This window comes from Pristis pectinata, chromosome 4, assembly GCF_009764475.1.
Source record: "Pristis pectinata isolate sPriPec2 chromosome 4, sPriPec2.1.pri, whole genome shotgun sequence".
Taxonomy (NCBI): Eukaryota; Metazoa; Chordata; class Chondrichthyes; order Rhinopristiformes; family Pristidae; genus Pristis; species Pristis pectinata.
In genome coordinates this window covers 74,485,628-74,504,550 of record NC_067408.1, presented here as the reverse complement: position 1 = coordinate 74,504,550, position 18,923 = coordinate 74,485,628, and the positions used below count along the sequence as shown (strand labels likewise).

At 42.2% G+C, this 18,923-nt stretch overlaps 1 protein-coding gene across 1 annotated transcript in view; it reads left to right on the top strand.

The window, feature by feature from the left end:
• The window catches only part of ccdc191 (coiled-coil domain containing 191), a 55,626-nt gene that overhangs the window by 35,995 nt on the left and 708 nt on the right, over positions 1–18,923 (top strand). Inside the window, exons 12-15 of the mRNA XM_052014453.1 lie at positions 627–709; positions 2,078–2,179; positions 12,210–12,353; positions 14,264–14,416. Coding sequence (XP_051870413.1) covers positions 627–709; positions 2,078–2,179; positions 12,210–12,353; positions 14,264–14,416 — 482 coding nt within the window. The remainder of the gene's footprint in view (positions 1–626; positions 710–2,077; positions 2,180–12,209; positions 12,354–14,263; positions 14,417–18,923) is intronic.

Genomic DNA, 18,923 nt, shown 5'->3' with positions numbered 1-18,923 from the left:
CTAGGGACAGCACAGGCTTTTTATGAATCAGTGAGCAGTCCATTTAAAATGGATATCCATACCATGAGACCAAATGAGAGAGTAAAACATTTTTAGTTTCTACCTCTGAATGCTGTCTGATGATGGACAGCACATTCATGGTATGGTGATAAGAGTGAATATTGAGATTTTTTATGGTATTTGGTTTAGCTACTAATGGGTCTCCCTTTGAATAATCTTTTCTTCACCTCCAGTGAATGGCCATTTATACAATATGGCCATTGTACAATTAAAGTACAGTGTTGATAGGGGATCGAGCTGGTTAGAGGCATCTGAGGGCATAAACAAGGTTAACGACCTTTCATCAAGAAGCGGGATTAGGATTTGTGCTGTTCAAAGGGTGGTCTATGAACTGATCAGCAAACTGACTATATTTGTATAATCTTTCTGTAATTCTAGATTTGCTTGACTAAGACTAATTAATATTGCACACTAAATTAGTGATGTTTTCATACATGATCCTAGTAAAAGAATATAAACCTAAATTGTATTGAATGAAATGACCAATTAGACTGGTGACCATTGAATAACTAATATAAGGCTATCCGTTTTCTTGCTAACTCTAAAAATGTTGAATATTTTCTCAGCAATGGAGGAACGAGCAAGGCAGCGCATGGCAAGAAGAAAAGAACTGGAAGAGATAAAAAGAAAAAAGGAAGAAGAAAAGCTTGTGAGTTTTGACTTTTTTTTTATTTTCCTGTTTTCTCTATTAATTTAATCCAATGCTTTCAACGCATCGAGATCGATAATTTACATGGTAGTATTTTGATGGAAATTTAATGACGACAAGATGGCCAAATATAAAAGTACCCTATCCAATGAATAGTTACACAATTTGTATATTTAGCAAATAGTTATAATTGTACAACTTGCACCAAGAAGGGCATCTACCACATGAATGGAAAAACTCATAGTAAAAAATGGTAGCAAATTAGACTTAAAATTCCAGAAAAGGAGTTCCATCTACACTAATGTAGAGCATTTTTATTTCTAAGTTTGTTTTGGTCTTCATAAAGTCAGGTCCATTTAAATAGTAAATGTTTGTGCTTAATATTTCTAATTGTGATTCAAATTTAAGTACCCATAAACAATAGATTCTGGTTCAGTGAAAGTGAAGAGTGACACTTCATCTAACATTGTGTTGTTTAGAAAATGAACTTATTGGAAAAAACAAAGCATCAAATGTTCTTTGATGGAAGCATATATTTTTATACTCCCTATTGGGAATGATAGCCCATCACATTGAACTAACTCGTAAATGTGTAGTCACTGGCTTTATTATAGCACTCATGTCTCTGAATGAAAATGTCATTGCTTTAACTCCATTTTCAAGGACATGAGCACAAAATCCGTGACAGAGGTCAGTGCAGTTTTAAAAGAATGTGGCACTGTTTTTGGATAAGATACTAAACAGAGGTTCAGTTTGCCCAGTAGAGCAAATGTAGGAGATCACAAAGAGTAGGGAAGTTATTCATAGTGAGGTTAATCTTAGTTCTTTGGACAATATTTAACCCTTAAGCAGATTATCTCCTCATTATCCATGTGCATTTTGTAAATGCTTGCTGTCACAAATTGGCACATTTCCCATGTTACAACAGTGTCTACATTTAAATAATACATATTTGACTATTGTTTTTTGAGATGGCCTGGGACATTGAAAGGTGCTATGTAAGTATAGCATTTTCTACACTTCTCTCTAAATTGTTCACTTTCTGACTAATGTTGTAGTACATTAAGAAAGTGTCATACTTGATGATTTAATGGTTTGATGCTCTATTTAATAAAAACAGACCAGGGAGAAAATAAGCATCTCAAATGTTAGACCTCCCAGCTTTCTGTCCCTTGCTCTCCTGTAATGATGATTGTGGTTCTCAGATTTTCTCTCATTTGCACCTTGTGTTGAAACACTGCAAGTGACAACAACCAACAGAATTTAATTGTGACATCTTAAAATTGCAATTCAGTATGGAAAAAGGTGTTTGAGTTGCTCTAGATCGTGTGGTATCACAGAATATTTTCCATTTTTGTTTGCCTCGAGGCACGCATGAGAGCAGAAGAGGAAGAACGGCAAATGCAGCAGGAAGCTGAGAAACAGGCATCATTAGAAAAGAAGCGCAAGGAGAAAAGATTACAGCGACAGGTCTGAATTTGAAAAGACATGCAACACAGTCCAATATGGACATTCTTGGCAATTTGCTGTGTTGAAATTATTTTTGTTTTTTTTAAGGAAACATTTACTTCGTCTAAGCATCATAGATCCCAAATTTAAAAAGTTTGAGGTTTGTTTATAACAACTTAATTATGCATATAATTGAAGGACTGGAGCAGTACTTTACTTTAGAAAGGTCATTGGTTTGTACATCGCAAGGAGGAGAAAGTAGTTCTGAGTTAGAAGATGTGCTGCTGCCCTTTTGGATATTTGAAATGAAATTTAGAAGTTATGGTATCCTACCGTGGTCATATTTTGTGGAGTTATCTTAATTCTCACAATGTTCAGTTTGTGGCTTCAAGTTTGATATGCTCTTGTGTAAATCATCTGGAGCACAACAGTTTAGCAATGTGGGATACATGGGTCCCAACAACAGAATGATAGACATGTGTTTTCCTGGCTTTGTGCTCATTCCATTCACTGGCCAACAGAACTGACCAAACTGTAAACTCCTTAAAGATTCAAAGTCCATTTTGTTACTTAAGAAGTGTCTAGACAAGCACTTGAATCGCCAAGGCATGGAAGGCTACAGACCAATTGCTGGTAAGTGGAATTAGCGTAGATGTGAAATTTATGGTCCACATGATGAGGTGGACTGAACGGCCTGTTTCTTTTTTTTAAATTTTATTTACAGTGTGGTAACAGGCCCTTCCAGCCCATCGAGTCCGCGCTGCCCATTTTAAACCCAAATTAACCTACCCGTATGTCTTTGCAATGTGGGAGGAAACCGGAGCACCCGGAGGAAACCCACGCAGACACGGGAGAACGTACAAACTCCTTACAGACAGCGACGGGAATCGAACCCCGATGGCTGGCGCTGTAATAGCGTCATGCTAACCACTATGCTACTGTGTCGCCCTGTATGGTTTCTGTGCTGTATGATTCCGTTTTTGGTAGTCTGGTGAATTGTTAAACATGGTTCCCTGTTACATTGCTATTACACTGAATCCTTTATGAAGCATAAGCATTTTGAGATCCTTCTTTGTTTATTGCTCTTTGCAGTAAGGTATCTAACCAAATTCAATAATAATAGTACTGAAAGTGTTCTGGTAATTCAATTATATTTACATCAAAACCAATTAATTTTTTGACTAATTCTTTAATTATTCATCAATATAAAATAATAACCTGCATGGCAGAATACTTGAGGAAGTGACCCTAGAGATACTGGATGCATTGGTAGTCATTTTTTTTCAGCATTCTTTAGATTCTGGACCAGTTCTTATGGATTGCAGTCCAGCTGATGTAACCCCACTATTTAAAAAAAAGAGAGAGAGAAGACAGAGAATTATAGAGCAGCTAGCCTGATGGCAATAGTGGGTGAACTGTTAGAGTCCACCATTTAAGATGTAATAGCGGAGTATTTATAAAACAGAGACAGGATCAGTCAAAGTCAGCATAGATTTACACAGTGGAAGCCACACTTGGGAAAAAAAATTACTGGAATTTTTCTGAGGATGTAATTATAAAATGACTGGGGGAGAACCAGTGAATGTGGTGTATTTAGACTTTCAGAATGTTTTAGATGAGGTCCCACATACGAGATTAGTGTGCCAAATTTAACCACAGCAGCAGCGGGAAGAGAGTGGAGAGTCACCTGACCCAGTGAGTTTTTGTTTCTCTTGCCATTTTGCTTGGAGTTTTTAAACCATAAAAGGGAGGTAGTCTAGCAGAGTGTCTAGCAGAGCAGCTATCGTTGAAGTGGTCTTGAGTTAGAGTGGGAATTTAGAGGCTTTGACTCAAGGAGCTTTGACAAGAAGAGACTGAGGCAAAAGAGCAGAGTCGGGAATTGGAGGGAAATTTGGAGCGGGATAGGGAAGGCAGCTATAAGCGGAACGGCCATTGTGTCAGTGGCCGTTGTTAGAGTGGAGAGCTGAGGCTTTGGTTCAAGAGGCTTCGGGGAGAAGAAGCGAAGGTAAGTGTCTGGTAAGTTCCTTTCTTTCTTTGATTTAGTGTTCCCTTTAGTGCCAGGACAGAGTAATGAGAATGGTGCCAGGGTCAGTGGTGTGTTCCGCTTGTGAGATGTGGGAGTTCTGGAAGACATCCAGTCTCCCTGATAACTACATCTGCATGAGGTGCATCCAGCTGCAGCTCCTTACAGACCGTGTTAAGGAACTGGAGCTGCAGCTGGATGACCTTTGGCTCCTACGGGATACTGAGGAGTACATAGGTAAGAGCTACAGGGAGGCAGTCACTCCTAAGCTGCAGGAGGCAGGTAGATGGGTGACTGTCAGGAAGACTGAGAATAGGCAAGTAGTGCAGAGTACCCCTGTGGCCATTCCCCTCAATAACAGCTATCCAGCTTTGACTACTGTTGGGGGGGGGGGCGGGGGAGCAACCTACCGGGGAAAAGCCGCAGTGACCAGATCTCCGGCACTGAGCCTGGTCGTGTGGTGCAGAAGGACGGGGGGGGGGGGGGGGAGATGAGGGTGGTAGTGATTGGGGATTCCATAGTAAGGGGGGCAGACAGGAGATTCTGTGGACGTGAAAGGGACTCCCGGATGGTATGTTGCCTCCCCGGTGCCAGGGTCAGGGACGTCTCAGATCAGGTCCACGGCGTTCTGAAGTGGGAGAGTGAACAGCCAGAAGTCGTGGTACATATTGGTACCAATGACATAAGTAGGAAAAGAGATGAGGCCCTGAAGAGGGAATATAGGGAGTTGGGTAGGAAGCTGAAAAGCAGGACCTCAAGGGTAGTGATCTCTGGATTGCTGCCTGTGCCACGTGCCAGTGAGGGTAAGAATAGGATGACTTGGCAGTTGAACACGTGGCTGAGAAATTAGTGCAGGGGACAGGGTGTCAGATTTGTTGATCATTGGGATCTCTTCTGGGGAAGGTACGACTTGTACAAAAGGGATGGGTTACACCTGAACTGGAGGGATCCAATATTCTTGTGGGCAGGTTTGCTAGAACTGTTGGGGAGGGTTTAAACTAGTTTGGTGGGGGATGGGAACCAGAGTGATAGGTCAGATGTTAGTGCATTTAGTGTACAAGTAGATGCAGCATGCAGAAAGACTGTGAGGAAGGATAGGCAGTTGAAGGGGCAAAGTTGCAGTCAGTTGGATGGGCTAAAGTGTGGCTACTTTAATGCAAGAAGTATCAGGAACAAGGGTGATGAACTTAGAGCATAGGTAAGTACGTGGAACTATGACATGGTGGCCATTACAGAGACTTGGCTGTCGCAAGGGCAGGAGTGGCTGCTGGATATTCCGAGGTTTAGATGTTTCAAAAGGGACAGGGACGGAGGTCAAAGAGGTGGGGGAGTGGCCTTGCTGATCAGGGACAGTGTCACAGCTGTAGAAAGGGAGGACGTCCTGGAGGGATCGTCTACTGAGTCAGTGTGGGTGGAAGTCAGAAACAGGAAGGATGCAATCAATTTATTGGGAGTATTCTAGAAACCCCCCCCCAATAGCAGCAGAGATGCTGAGGAGCAGATCGGGAGGCAGGTTTTGGAGAGGTGCAAAAATAACAGGGTTGTTGTCATGGGTGATTTCAACTTCTCTAATATTGATTGGCACCTCAGTGTAAAGGGGATAGATGGGGCAGAGTTTGTTCGGTGTGTCCAGGAAGGATTCCTGACACAGTGTGTGGACAGGCTGACTAGAGGAGAGGCCATACTGGACCTGGTACTAGGCAATGAGCCTGATCAGCTTTCAGATCTCTCGGTGGGAGAGCATTTTGGAGATAGTGACCATAACTCCTTGACCTTTACATAGCCTTGGAGAAAGATAGGAGCAGACGATATGGGAAAGTACTTAACTGGGGAAGGGGGAATTATGCTATTAGGCAGGAACTTGGGAGCATAAATTGGGAACAGATGTTCTTGGGGAAGTGCACAGCAGAAACGTGGAGGTTGTTTGAGGAATACTTGCATGTGGCTCTGGATAGGTTTGTCTCATTGAGGCCGGGTAAGGATGATAGAGTGAAGGAACTGTGGTTGACACAAGATGTAGAATATCTTGTCAAGAGGAAGAAAGAAGCTTACCTGATGTTTCAAAAGCATGGATCAGACAGGGCTCTGGAGAGTTACAAGGTAGCCAGGAGGGAGCTCAAGAATGGACTTAGGAGAGCTAGAAGGGGGCGTGAGAAGGCCTTGGCGAGTAGGATCAATGAAAACCCCAAGGTGTTCTACACTTATGTGAAGAATAAGAGGATGACTAGAGTGAGGGTAGGACCGATCAGGGATAAAAGAGGAAACATGTTCCTGGAGTCAGAAGATGTAGGGGAGGTACTTAATGAATACTTTGCTTCAGTATTCACCACAGAGAGAGACCTTGACGTTTGTGAGAAAGGCATACGACAGGCTGATATGCTAGGGCATGCTGACATGAGGAAAGGATGTGCTGGAACTTTTGAAAAACATTAGGATAGATCAGTCACCGGGGCCAGACGGGATATATCCAAGGTTATTACGGGAGGTGAGGGAAGAGATTACTGCGCTTTTGGCAATGATCTTTGCATCCTCACTGGCCACAGGAGTAGCGCCAGATGATTGGGGGGTGGCAAATGTTGTTCCTTTGTTTAAGAAGGGGAGTACGGATAACCCTGGGAATTACAGACCAGAGAGTCTTACTTCAGTGGTGGGCAAATTACTGGAGAAGATTCTTCGAGACAGGATTTATGGGCATTTGGAGAAGCATAGGCTGATTAGGGACAGTCAACATGGCTTTGTGAGGGGCAGGTCGTACCTCACGATCCTGATTGAATTCTTTGAGGATGTGACAAAGCACAGTGGATGTGGTGTACATGGATTTTAGTAAGGCGTTTGATAAGTTTCCTCATGGAAGGCTTATTCAGAAAGTCAGGAGGCATGGAATCCAGGGAAACTTGGCTGTCTGGATTCAGAATTGGCTCGCCCATAGAATACAGAGGGTGGTGGTAGATGGAGCGTATTCTGCCTGGAGATCGGTGACCAGTGGTATTCTCCAGGGATCTGTTCTGGGACCTGGTCTTTGTGATTTTTATAAATGACTTGGATGAGGATGTGGAAGGGTGGGTTAGTAAGTTTGCTGATGATACAAAGGTTGGTGGTGTTGTGGATAGTGTAGTGGGTTGCTGTAGATTACAACAGGATATTGATAGAATGCAGAGCTGGGCTGAGAAGTGGCAGATGGAGTTCAACCCAGATAAATGTGAAGTGATACACTTCGGGAGATTGAATTCGAAGGCAGAATACAAGGTTAATGGCAGGACTCTTATTGTAGAAGAACAGAGGGATCTTGGAGTCCAGGACCATAGATCCCTCAAGGTTGCCATGCAGGTGAATAGGGTTGTTAAGAAGGCGTTAGGAGTGTTGGCCTTCATTAGTCGGGATATGAGTTCAAGAGCTGCAAGGTGATGTTGCAGCTCTATAGAACTCTGGTTAGACCACACTTGCAGTATTGTGTTCAGTTCTGGTCACCTCATTATAGGAAGGATATGGAAGCTATAGAGAGGGTGCAGAGGAGATCTACCAGGATGTTGCCTGGATTGGAGAGCATGTTTAATGAGGGTAGGTTGAGTGAGCTGGGGCTTTTCTCTTTGGAGAGGAGGAGGATGAGAGGTGACTTGATAGAGGTGTAGAAGATGAGAAGAGGCATAGATCGAGTGGACAGTCAGAGACCTTTTCCCAATGCGACAATGGCTAAGACGAGGGGACATAATTTTAAGGTGATTGGAGGAAGGTATAAGGGGGATATCAGGGGTAAGTTTTTTTTTACAGAGAGTGGTGGGTGCGTGGAACGCACTGCCTGCAGAGGTTGTGGGGGCGGATACATTAGGGACATTTAAGAGACTTAGATACCCCATTTCTCTATCATTCATGTGTCTATCTGGGAGGGAAGGGTTAGATAGATCTTAGAGCAGGATAAAATATCAGCACAACATTGTGGGCCAAAGGGTCTGTAGTGTTCTATGTTCTATATGTTCATTAGCGATTGGGTGTGATGTACTGACATGAATAGAGAACTGCTTAACAGACAGGAACCAAGTGGGAATGAAAGGGTCTTTTGTGAATGGCAAGCAATGACTTGAGGGGTACTGCAGGGTTTGGTGCTTGGATCACTGCTATTCACTGAGTTAGATGAAGGAATGAAATATTATCTCCAAGTATGCAAACAAATTAAAGCTGCGTTAGAGTGTAAACTGTGAGAAGGATGCAGAGATGCTCCATTGTGATTTGGATGGGTTGACTGAATGAACAAATGCATGGCAGATGTAGTATCATGTGGATAAATATGAGATTATTTATTTTGGTGACAAAGGGAGGCAGATTATTATCTGAATGACAACAGATTAGGAAAGGGAGAGGTGAAATGAGGCCTGGTTGCTCTTGTACACTAGTTCATGAAAGTAAACATGCAGGTGCAGCAGGCATTTAAGAAGGCAGATGGTTTGTCAGCCTTTATAGTTAGAGGTCTCCCCGAGGTTTTGTACAATTTGTCTTACTCAAATCATACGGAGACATGGTGAGACCACACCTTGAGTACTGTGTGCAAATTTTGGTCTCATCGCAGGAAGGATGTTGTTTCTATGGAGGGAGTGCAATGAGGTTCACTGGACCGATTCCTGGGATGGCAGGACTTGAATATGAAGAGAGATTGGGACGATTAGGCTTCTATTTGCTAGAACTAAGAATGAGAGGGGACCTCATTGAAACTCATAAGATCCTGACAGGATTGCAGAAACTAGATGCAGGAAGGATGTTCTTGATGATGGCAAAATCCAGGGTCACAGCCTAGGATATGATGTAGGCCATTTAAAACAGAGATTAGGAGAAATTTCTTCACCCAAAGAGTAATGAAGTGTGGAATTCTCTACCATAGAATATGGGGAGAAACAAAGACACACAAAATTCTGCAGATGCTGGAATCTGCAGCAATACACAAAAAGTGCTGGAGGAACTCAGCAGGTCTGGCAGCATCTGTGGAGGGAAATAAACAGTCGACGTTTCGGGCCAAGACCTGTCATCAGGACTGGAAAGGAAGAGGGCAGAAGCCAGAACAAGTAGTTGGGGGGAGAGGGAGGAGCACATGCAGGCAGGTGAGAGAGGGAAGGTAGGTAGGTGGGTGGGGGAGGGGGAAAAGATGTAATAAACTGAGAGGTGATAGGTGGAAGAGACAAAGGGCTGAAGGAGGAGGAATCTGGTAGGAGAGGGCAGTGAACCATGAAATAAAGGATGGAGGAAGGGAGGAGATGGGCAGGTCATCAAGGTGGGGGAAGGGAGCCACTGGAATAAGGGAAGACAAAGGAGCAGGGGGAGAAGAAAAAGAAGGGGTGGGGTTACCAGAAGTTAGAGAAATCGAAGTTAAAGCCATCAGTGGAGACTCCCAAGGTGGAATATGAGGTGTTGTTCTTCCAACCTGCATCTGGCCTCAATGTGGCTGTAGAGGAGACCATGGAGAGACATGTCGTATGGGAGTGGGATGTGGAATTGAAGTGGATGGCCACCGGGAGGTCCTGGCTGTTGCGGCCGATGGAGCGAAGATGCTCGACGAAGCGGTCACCCAGTCTGCGTCGGGTCTCACCGATGCACAGGAGGCCACACTGGGAGTACCAGATTGCAATAAATGACACCCTTGGACTTGAAGGTGAAGCACTGCCTCACCTGGAAGGATTGTCCGGGACCCTGAATGGTGGTGAGGGAGGAGTGTAGGGACAGGTGTAGCGCTTGGTGTGGTTGAAGGCATGTGCCAGGGGAGTTATCTATTGGGAGGGATGGGTGGACAAGTGAGTCGTGGAGAGAGGAGTTAAGGGGAAGATGTGCCTGGTGATAGGATCCCATTGGAGGAGGTGGAAGTTGCGGAGAATGATGTGTGGGATGCGGAGGCTCGTGGGCTGGTAGGTGAGCACAAGGGGAACCCTGTCCCTGTTACGTCAGGAGGGGGTGGGGGTGAGGGCAGATGTGCGGGAAGTGGAGGAGATGCGGGTAAGGGCAGCATTGATGGTGATGGAAGGGAAACCCTGATTATTGAAAAAGGAGGACATCTCTAATGTCCTAGAATGGAAAGCCTCATCATGGGAACAGATGTGGCGGACGTGAAGGAACTGGGAGAAGGGAATAGCGTCCTTACAAGTGACAGGGTGGGAAGAAGTGCAGTCAAGGTAACTCTGGAAGTCAGTGGGTTTGTAGAAGATGTCTGTGGTTAATCTGTTTCCAGAGATGGAGACAGATCTAGAAAGGGGAGAGAGGTGTCAGAGATGGGCCAAGTGAATCTGAGGGCAGGGTGGAAGTTGAAGGCAAAGCTGATGAAATTGATGAGCTCAGCATGGGTGCAGGAAGCAGCCCCAATGCAGTCATCAGTGTAGCGGAGAAAGAGTTGGAGGTCGTTACCAGTGTAGGCTTGGAACATGGACCGTTCCGTGTAGCCGAGAAAGAGGCAAGCATAGCTGGGGCCCACGCGAGTATCCACGGCTACACCTTTCGTTTGGCGAAGCCGAAAGAGAAGTTGTTAAGGGTGAGTACCAGTTGTGCCAGATGGAGGAGGGTGATACCAGTTTGATTCCATCCAGATAAAGCTGCTCCTTGGGTGAGAATAATGGAGAAAGTACAGCAATCATAATTTTCAATATTTTAAATCCCCAATGAGGTATTGGATTTGAAATTTTATTTTATGGAATTGATATTCCATAACCAGTTAAAACGATGGCTTGAATTGTGTTCTTGGCAGCCTATGCTAGTTTCTGTTTCATTTACTTTTTATAGATGTATTAGTCCTTGTGTCATGGAAGCTGTTTCCATTGTTTACAAATGTTTCTGATGATCAGAGACACTTAGAAACAATTGAAATGCATTTACATTTTGGTTAAATTGGATATATTAAAAGGCTTAATGAAAATTGATGTTTAATTAAAATAGAGGGGAAAAAGAAGTTGGTTTCCTTTATCTTTTCCATCCAAGCTGGTAACACCATGCAAATAGAATAAAGAATAGTACTGGCCCTTCGGCCCACGATGTTGTGCCGACCTATATAAACCTTATCCACATTCCATCTATCCCCCTCTCTATTTCACCTCCCACAACCCTCTCTTTTCCTTTCATCCCTGTGCCTATCTAAGACCTTAAATGACCCTATTGTATCAGCCCCTACCACCACCCCCCACCCCCGGCACCCACCACCCTCTGTGTAAAAAAAAAGTAAAATAAAATAAAATAAAATAAAAACCTACCTCTGACATCCCCTTTAAACTTTCCTCCACGTACCTTATTGGCCATTATTGCCCTGGGGAAAAGATGCTAGCTGTCCACTCTGTCAATGCCTCTCATAATCTTATATACCTCTATCTAGTCTCCTCTCATCCTCTGTCTCTCCAAAGAGAAAAGCTCTAACTTGTTCAGCCTCTCCTCATAAGACGTGTTCTCCAATCCAGGCAGCATTCTTATAAATCTGTTGTAAATGAGTGAATTTACAACAGAAACATCAGCTATGGTTGGCATAAAGTCTAAGGAAGAAGACACAAAGTTCATTCAGCCCCCAGGGTCAGTACAATTAGGAATAATCCTCAGACTTGGATCACCAAATTCTATACTGCTGCACTGCAGCGTGCAGGTGTGGACGTCTAGAACTTGTTGACGTGCAAAGTGCAACCAGCCAGCAGTTAATTGCAGAACCACAGACCAACCACCAGTGGAACCTGGCCCAAATCATTTGCTATCTGAAAGTAAAGACTTCGGTCTTGCTCCATTCATAGATCTGCTGTAGAAAATGTGGGATAGTAACTCACATTGAAAACAAGGAAATCCGTGCTTCAGACCCTGCTAAATATTTGTGACAACTTTCTTTTAAGTTAGCAGCAAGTGTTATCCATTCTCCACTGACTGGAAATCAACCCAATTTACTTTTTTATATACAAGTTTAAAAAAAATTCAAATGTTGCTTTGATAAAAAAATCAATATTAACTACAATATTGTGTGCAAATAATGCACTGCAAGTTAAACACATACAAAATTCTGAGCATCTTCTTTTCCTAATGTCATTTCAGAAAGAAATTGAGAAGCAGATGAGGTTGGAAAAACAAAGGCAAATCCAGTCGGCTGCAGAAAAGCACTATCAAGATTTTCTTTTGAATAAACGAGGCCTTCAGCCCTGGCGAAAGCTTCTGGAAATCTCCAAGCAAAACACGAAGGTAATTTGGATTAGATTTTAACAGGCACAATTATGATACAGGGGAAATGTTCAAGTGCTGGGAGAACTAGAGATAAAGGTGAGGAAAGACTGGAGGGTGTTGAACTTCATCCTGCAGTATGCAAGGTGAGCTTAGCAGAAGAATCCAAGTGACCAAATGATATGGGAAAATTAAGCCTTGAATAATATTTTTAGATAAATTGGGATAAAGAAGAAACAAATCATAATTTTAAGATTGATATCAAAGTTCTTTTTCAGAAGTGTGGCCAATGTTTGGCATAAACTTCCAGAACAATAGTGGAAGTGAGAACTCTGACATTACTGGACAAGTAAAAAGGTTGGTGGTGGTGTTGCTGGATAGAGTGCTTTTAGATGGGTGGATTACTATGTGCCAAGCAAATTTTCTATTTAATAAATAATGATGCTTTGATTTTGTATGAAATATGAAAAAAATCAATTTTATTGTTAAATATATAATACATCAGTGGAACATGCAAAGTGCATTATAAATGCTGGAAATGTTTTTGATGAAATGTTACCTTAAATGTTGTTTAATTCCAGCATTATCTTGTTCCAGCCCTTTGTATTACTTTTAAATTTTAGGTTTATTAATCTGTACCCACATGCACTGGATCTCCAGCTTGTTTGACATTTGGGATTTTGGAGGGAAAAAGTAGGATGGGGGAAGGAGATGGAAAATGTCGTTTGCTTATTTGCAACCTGGATTTAGGAGAGAGTTTTTTTTCTTTTGACTACTTCAAAACTCTTGATTCAGGAATTCACTGGTTAATCTGTTCAACCAGGCTGTTTGAGAAAGTATTGCATGCAAATCTTGACATGTCTTCCTTTGAAGTTAGAGACAGCTCTCAGAAATTGTCCCTTCTAACCATCGATTCTGGTGGGGAAGGACAAAGACAGGTACTTGGATCGAAGAACAGGGAGGTGGGCTGTATGCTTCAATGAAAGAAAATATTGTTTGCCTAAATGTAAAAAAACTATGGCTTTTGGGACACTTTGCACTGTGAATTGTTGCATGTTATGAGAACAGCTGATATTCTGGCATAATGTTGTTTAAAGGTCAGTTTCATTATGGTAAACTAAGATTAATTGTGGATTAATTTAATACAACAAATTCTGTAAATAAAGATATGCATCAAAATGTTCACGGAATGTCAAGGAAATGAGCCAAATATCCAAGATTTACCACATCTTATGTGATTTCAGTAAATCTCTGTGCATTTTTTTTTTGAGGCATCTCAGTTCAATGCCATGCTGGAAGCCAGCACAAAACAGGGTGAGTACTACAGGGCTGGAGTACTGTAGAACTCTTTAAAGAGTCAACTGTTCCCTGAGAGAAGCTTTTAGTAAAATTCCACAAAAGCAGTTTCTTCATTATCTGTCTCAAATGTATCCACATCTCCCTGTTTAAAGGCATGTAGTTTCAACTAGCAAGTGTCTGATGACAATGGATTGCAAGATTGCTAAATAGTATCCCTAGTTTTAACCTGTCTTTTTAAATGTAAAAATAAAAAAATGATCCTACTGGAGAAGACCATCTTAAAATTCTTTTTAAACTTGTTTTATATCTTTTGCTCAGCCAATGGAGACGTGCTCAAATCTTTGTTACCTTGAATTCGTGAGCAAAATGTTTTCTCAAGCCAGTCACATAAAGCAAGACAGTCACATTATCTTCTCTGCCACATTTGTAGCAGCAGAATCATGGTGTCCACAGAAACATTCTTTTAAAACACATATTTTGGGCAAAAAGTAGAGTTGTTACTTGTATTTCCATTAGCAATTTTTGTAGTAGTTTGGCTACAGAAATGTTTGTACAAATAGATCATTGAGTTCTTCAGACCAGAGCTGAAGTTATTTTGTACAGTCATTTATTCATTTTTTTTAAATAATAAGTTTGCAGAAGATCACCACACCGCTTCACTCTTGAGGCAATGCCTATGTACCTGGCACCAGAACGTAACAGAGTCACTATCTGAAAAGAAGTCCAAAGCTGAAAAAGTGTACAATGGGATTCTTCTTAAAAGATGTTTCAACAATTGGCTAAAGGTGGGTGTAACCTTCAACAATTGTTTCATTGAGATATTTGATAGCTAATTGTTTTGAAATTGCTTAACATTTTAAATTTTAATTTAGGTGTCTTTCAGGAGTTAAATGGTTAACATTTTTTTAAACTGACTTAAGAACTTCCACATTGATAACCTGAATAAAACAATTTCAGTTTGAATTTTGAGCTCAAGGAGGAATGGTGAGAATCATATCTGCAAAGGATAATTTAATTGTGAGTAGTTGTAAGATTCATTTTACTTAAGAAGTTGTAACCATGAGAAACAAAGGACTGCCAATGCTGGAGGAACTCAGCAGGCCAGGCAGCATCTGTGGAGGAAAACAGACAGTCAACATTTCAGGTCAGGACCCTTCTTCAGGACTGAAGATAGGAAAAGGGGAAGCCCAATATTATAAGGGAGAGAAACAGAGCAGTGATACAGTGGCATGCAAAAGTTTGGGCACCCTGGTCAAAATTTCTGTTACTGTGAACAACTAAGCGAGTGACAGATGCCCTGATTTCCAAAAGGCATAAAGTTAAAGATGACACATTTCTTTAATATTTTAAGCAAGATTACTTTTTTATTTCCATCCTTTACAGTTTCAAAATAACAAAAAAGGAAAAGGGCCCGAAGCAAAAGTTTGGGCACCCTACATGGTCAGTACTTAGTAACACCCCCTTTGGCAAGTATCACAGCTTGTAAACACTTTCTGTAGCCAGCTAAGAGTCTTCAAATTCTTGTTTGGGGGATTTTCGCTCATTCTTCCTTGCAAAAGGCTTAGTTCTTTGAGATTCTTGGGCTGTCTTGCATGCACTGCTCTTTTGAGGTCTATCCACAGATTTTCAATGATGTTTAGGTTGGGGGACTGCGAGGGCCATGGCAAAACCTTCAGCTTGTGCCTCTTGAGGTAGTCCATTGTGGATTTTGAGGTGTGTTTAGGATCATTATCCTGTTGTAGAAGCCATCCTTTTCATCTTCAGCTTTTTTACAGACTGTGATGTTTACTTCCAGAATTTGCTGGTATTTAATTGAATTCATTCTTCCCTCTACCAGTGAAATATTCCCCATTTCACTGGCTGCAACACAAGCCCAAAGCATGATCGATCCACCCCTGTGCTCAGAGAGGTGTTCTTTTCATGAAATTCTGCACCCTTTTTTCTCCAAACTTTCCTGTGTCCTCACCACAAAATTCAGCGTCAGAAATTTGAAAAGGAACATCTAAACAAGTCTAATGCATTTTAGAAACTAGTCCTGTGGACTGATGAAGTTAAAATAGAACTTTTTGGCCACAATTGGCAAAGGCATGCCACTGTAGGTAGACAAAAAAGAGGGGAGGCAGGGTGGGAACAAGGTGGTGATAGGTAGATGCAGGTAAGAGATAGTGATGGGCAGATGTTGGGGAGGAGGGGGGAGCAGATCCACCAGAGGATGGGTCAAAGGTATGGAGGCAGGGGAGGAGAAAAGAGACAGAAGAAAAGAAGAGGCATGGTGGGCGATTTGGTTTACTTAAACTGAGAGAATTCAATGTTCATGCTGTTAGGCTGTACTCTGGTATGCACAACCTCATCTTGACCAGAGACAGAGCCAGTCTCCCTCCACTAACACTCTCCTCCACCTGGCTGAACTTGTCCTCACCCTAAACAACTTCTCTGTCAATTTCTCTCACTTTCTGCAGATCCAAGGGTGTAGCCATGAGCTCCAGCTATGCTTGCCATTTCATTGGCTATGTTGAACAATTTCTGTAACAACCCTACTCTAGCCCCATTCCTCAACTCTTTCTCCACTACATAGACGACTGCATTGGTGCGAAACTTGACAATTTCATAAATCTCACCACTAATTTTCACCTGACTCTCCAATTTACATGGACTCTCTGATACCCCTCTCTCTCCATCTCAGGAGATTCTTCATCCACCGACATCTTCTACAAACCCACTGAAGCCCACAGCTACTTTTAATTACAGCTCTTCTCACCCTGGCTCTTGCCAGGACCCTTTCTCTCAATTCCACCGCATCTTCTCCCATGATGGGGCTTTCCACTCCGGGACATCTGAGATGTTTTACTATGGTTCTTTATTAATCGTGGCTTTCCCTCCTACTGTGGTTGAGGGACCTCACACCCGCATCTCTGCCATTTCCCGCACCTCTCCCAGACTCAACGGGGATAGGGGTCCCCCTTGTCCTCACATTTCATCCCACCAACCTATGTATCCAACACATCATTCTCCACCCTCCTCATTGCCAGTCACTTCAACTCCCCTTCCATCACTGATAATGTCAGTCCACTGCCAGAAGGCCAAACGCAAACTGGAGGAACAGCACCTGTTTCCATCTTGGGACCTTTATAGCCAAATGGCATGAACATCAAGTTCTCCCACTTTAAGTAAACCAAACCACCCCCCCCCCCCCCCGGCCATCATACCTATTCTTTTCCCTTTTCCCAGCCTTGCTTCTCCCCTCCGCACCTGTCTCCATACCTTTGACACATCCTCTGGTGGATCTGCTACCCCCTTTTCCCTAGCATCTGCCTATCACCACCTTGTGCCCACCACACCTCCCTTCTTTTGTCCATCTATCATTGCTCTGTTTCCCTCCCCCACCCACCCCCACAACATATTGGGCTTCCCCTTTTCCTATTTCAGTCTGGAAGAAGGGTCCTGACCCAAAACATTGACCATCTGTTTTTCTTCATGGATGCTGCCTGGTCTGCTAAGTTCCTCCAGTATCTTGTTTTTTTCAAAATGTAACCATGCAAGATGAAGCTAGATTGAGACAGAGCAAAATAATAATTGGTGAGGGAAGAGATAAACCAGCCTTTTCGTAGACCACCACCAAACCTTTAGAGTTACTGAAGAATGAATGGATTAAGGCCAGGGAAGGAAAACATCTGTCAGTCAGATGTTTTATTTGTTTTCCAGCATCTGCAGTTACATTTTGGAGTATTGTAAGGAATCCTGTGAATCTACCCATGGAATTGCAAAGCAGGTGGCAGATGTTCATTTTTAGAGGTCATCAGCAAAATGGAAGGTTAAAGAAGCTACCAAAACCAAGAAATGCTCTATGAAGGGCTAAAGTGATTGCAGTTGCAGGTCCTCCCCAGGTTATGGCAGAAGATGCCAGCAAATCCATACCACCAGTTTCCCAAATGCTTGTTCGTATGCACAGGTTTGTACACAAGATGAGGAGGACCTGTATAAGCAATGTTACGATTAATAAAAAGCAAGAACAATAATAGTTGGTTTTTAGCTATCCACCTTTAGAAGAGCAGTGTGTACATAAATGAGGCAATCTGTATAATGGTAAGATTGTACTAATTTAATAAAAACCCTAAAACAGTGTCTCATCTCACAATTTAGTAATAGTTCAAGAAAATAGTAAAGTACAGTAAAAATCCAGCAATCCCTGAAGGTATGGCATCTGCCTCACTGGATGTCACTTCCTATGCTCCTTTCCATTGACCAGGGCCTCCAGTTCCTTTGTGAACTTACTGAGTTCACTGAAACCTATATTTCTACTGTATAACACCTTTTTAAAAAAATTAATATAAACTATGTTGGTGTATAAATAGGAATAGCACCCAATAATCCGTTTTTATAAACAAAATCTGGTGGTCTGGTACCAAAGCACACCAGATTAATGGAGGTTTACTGCACCTGAAAACTCGTGTGAAAATAATGATACTAAAAGTGTCTGGAGAAAAATAAACAAATGTTTACTTTTCTGGAGATCAAATAAGTGATTACTGAGTAAAACGTGAAAATCTTACTTCAGCCAATTTAATGCAATATAAAACTTCACATCTGGGTAGGGAGAAGGCAGCAAGATGACGGCCAACTTCTTAATTTACATTATCTGGAAGTAAATCTAGTGTTATTTTGTCATTACCAAATCTCCCAGTTCAAATAGATCGGAAAAAAATTAAATACAATGTTATTCAATGAATGATGGTACTGCAAAAAAAAAAGGCACTTAAAGTGCAGGTTTTAAATATCACAGCTGAGGGGTGAAGGTTTGTAATTATTCATGTGGTGAACAAAATAACCATGGATACATTAGCCCAGGTAGTTAATGTAAAAGCACATCTGCTCCGACATTAAACACCAGATTCCCATGTAAGGGTTGAAGGGCAGACCCCCAATTATGCAGGTAGGTGGCTGGAGCCAAGATATCACCAGTGGGCTCCACATGAAATCCAATAGGACAGCAGATTTCTGAGCTCAGGCTGCTAAGAAAATGGTGTGGGTCTTGATATTATTTGAAACAGCAAGTTTAATTAATACCAAAAAAAAGGTACTGTGGCATTTGTGTGTTCTACATCCGAAGGATGTGCGGGTAAGATATGTTACTGTAAATTACCCCTTCTGTATGGGTAAATGGCAAAAGAATCAAAGGAAAGTTGATGAACGTGTGAAAGAAAATGAATTGCAAGGCTGCAGGGAAATAAGGGAATGGAATAGAATTGATGAGATTGCTTGAAGACTGAAATAGCTTCCTTATGTGTTAGCCTT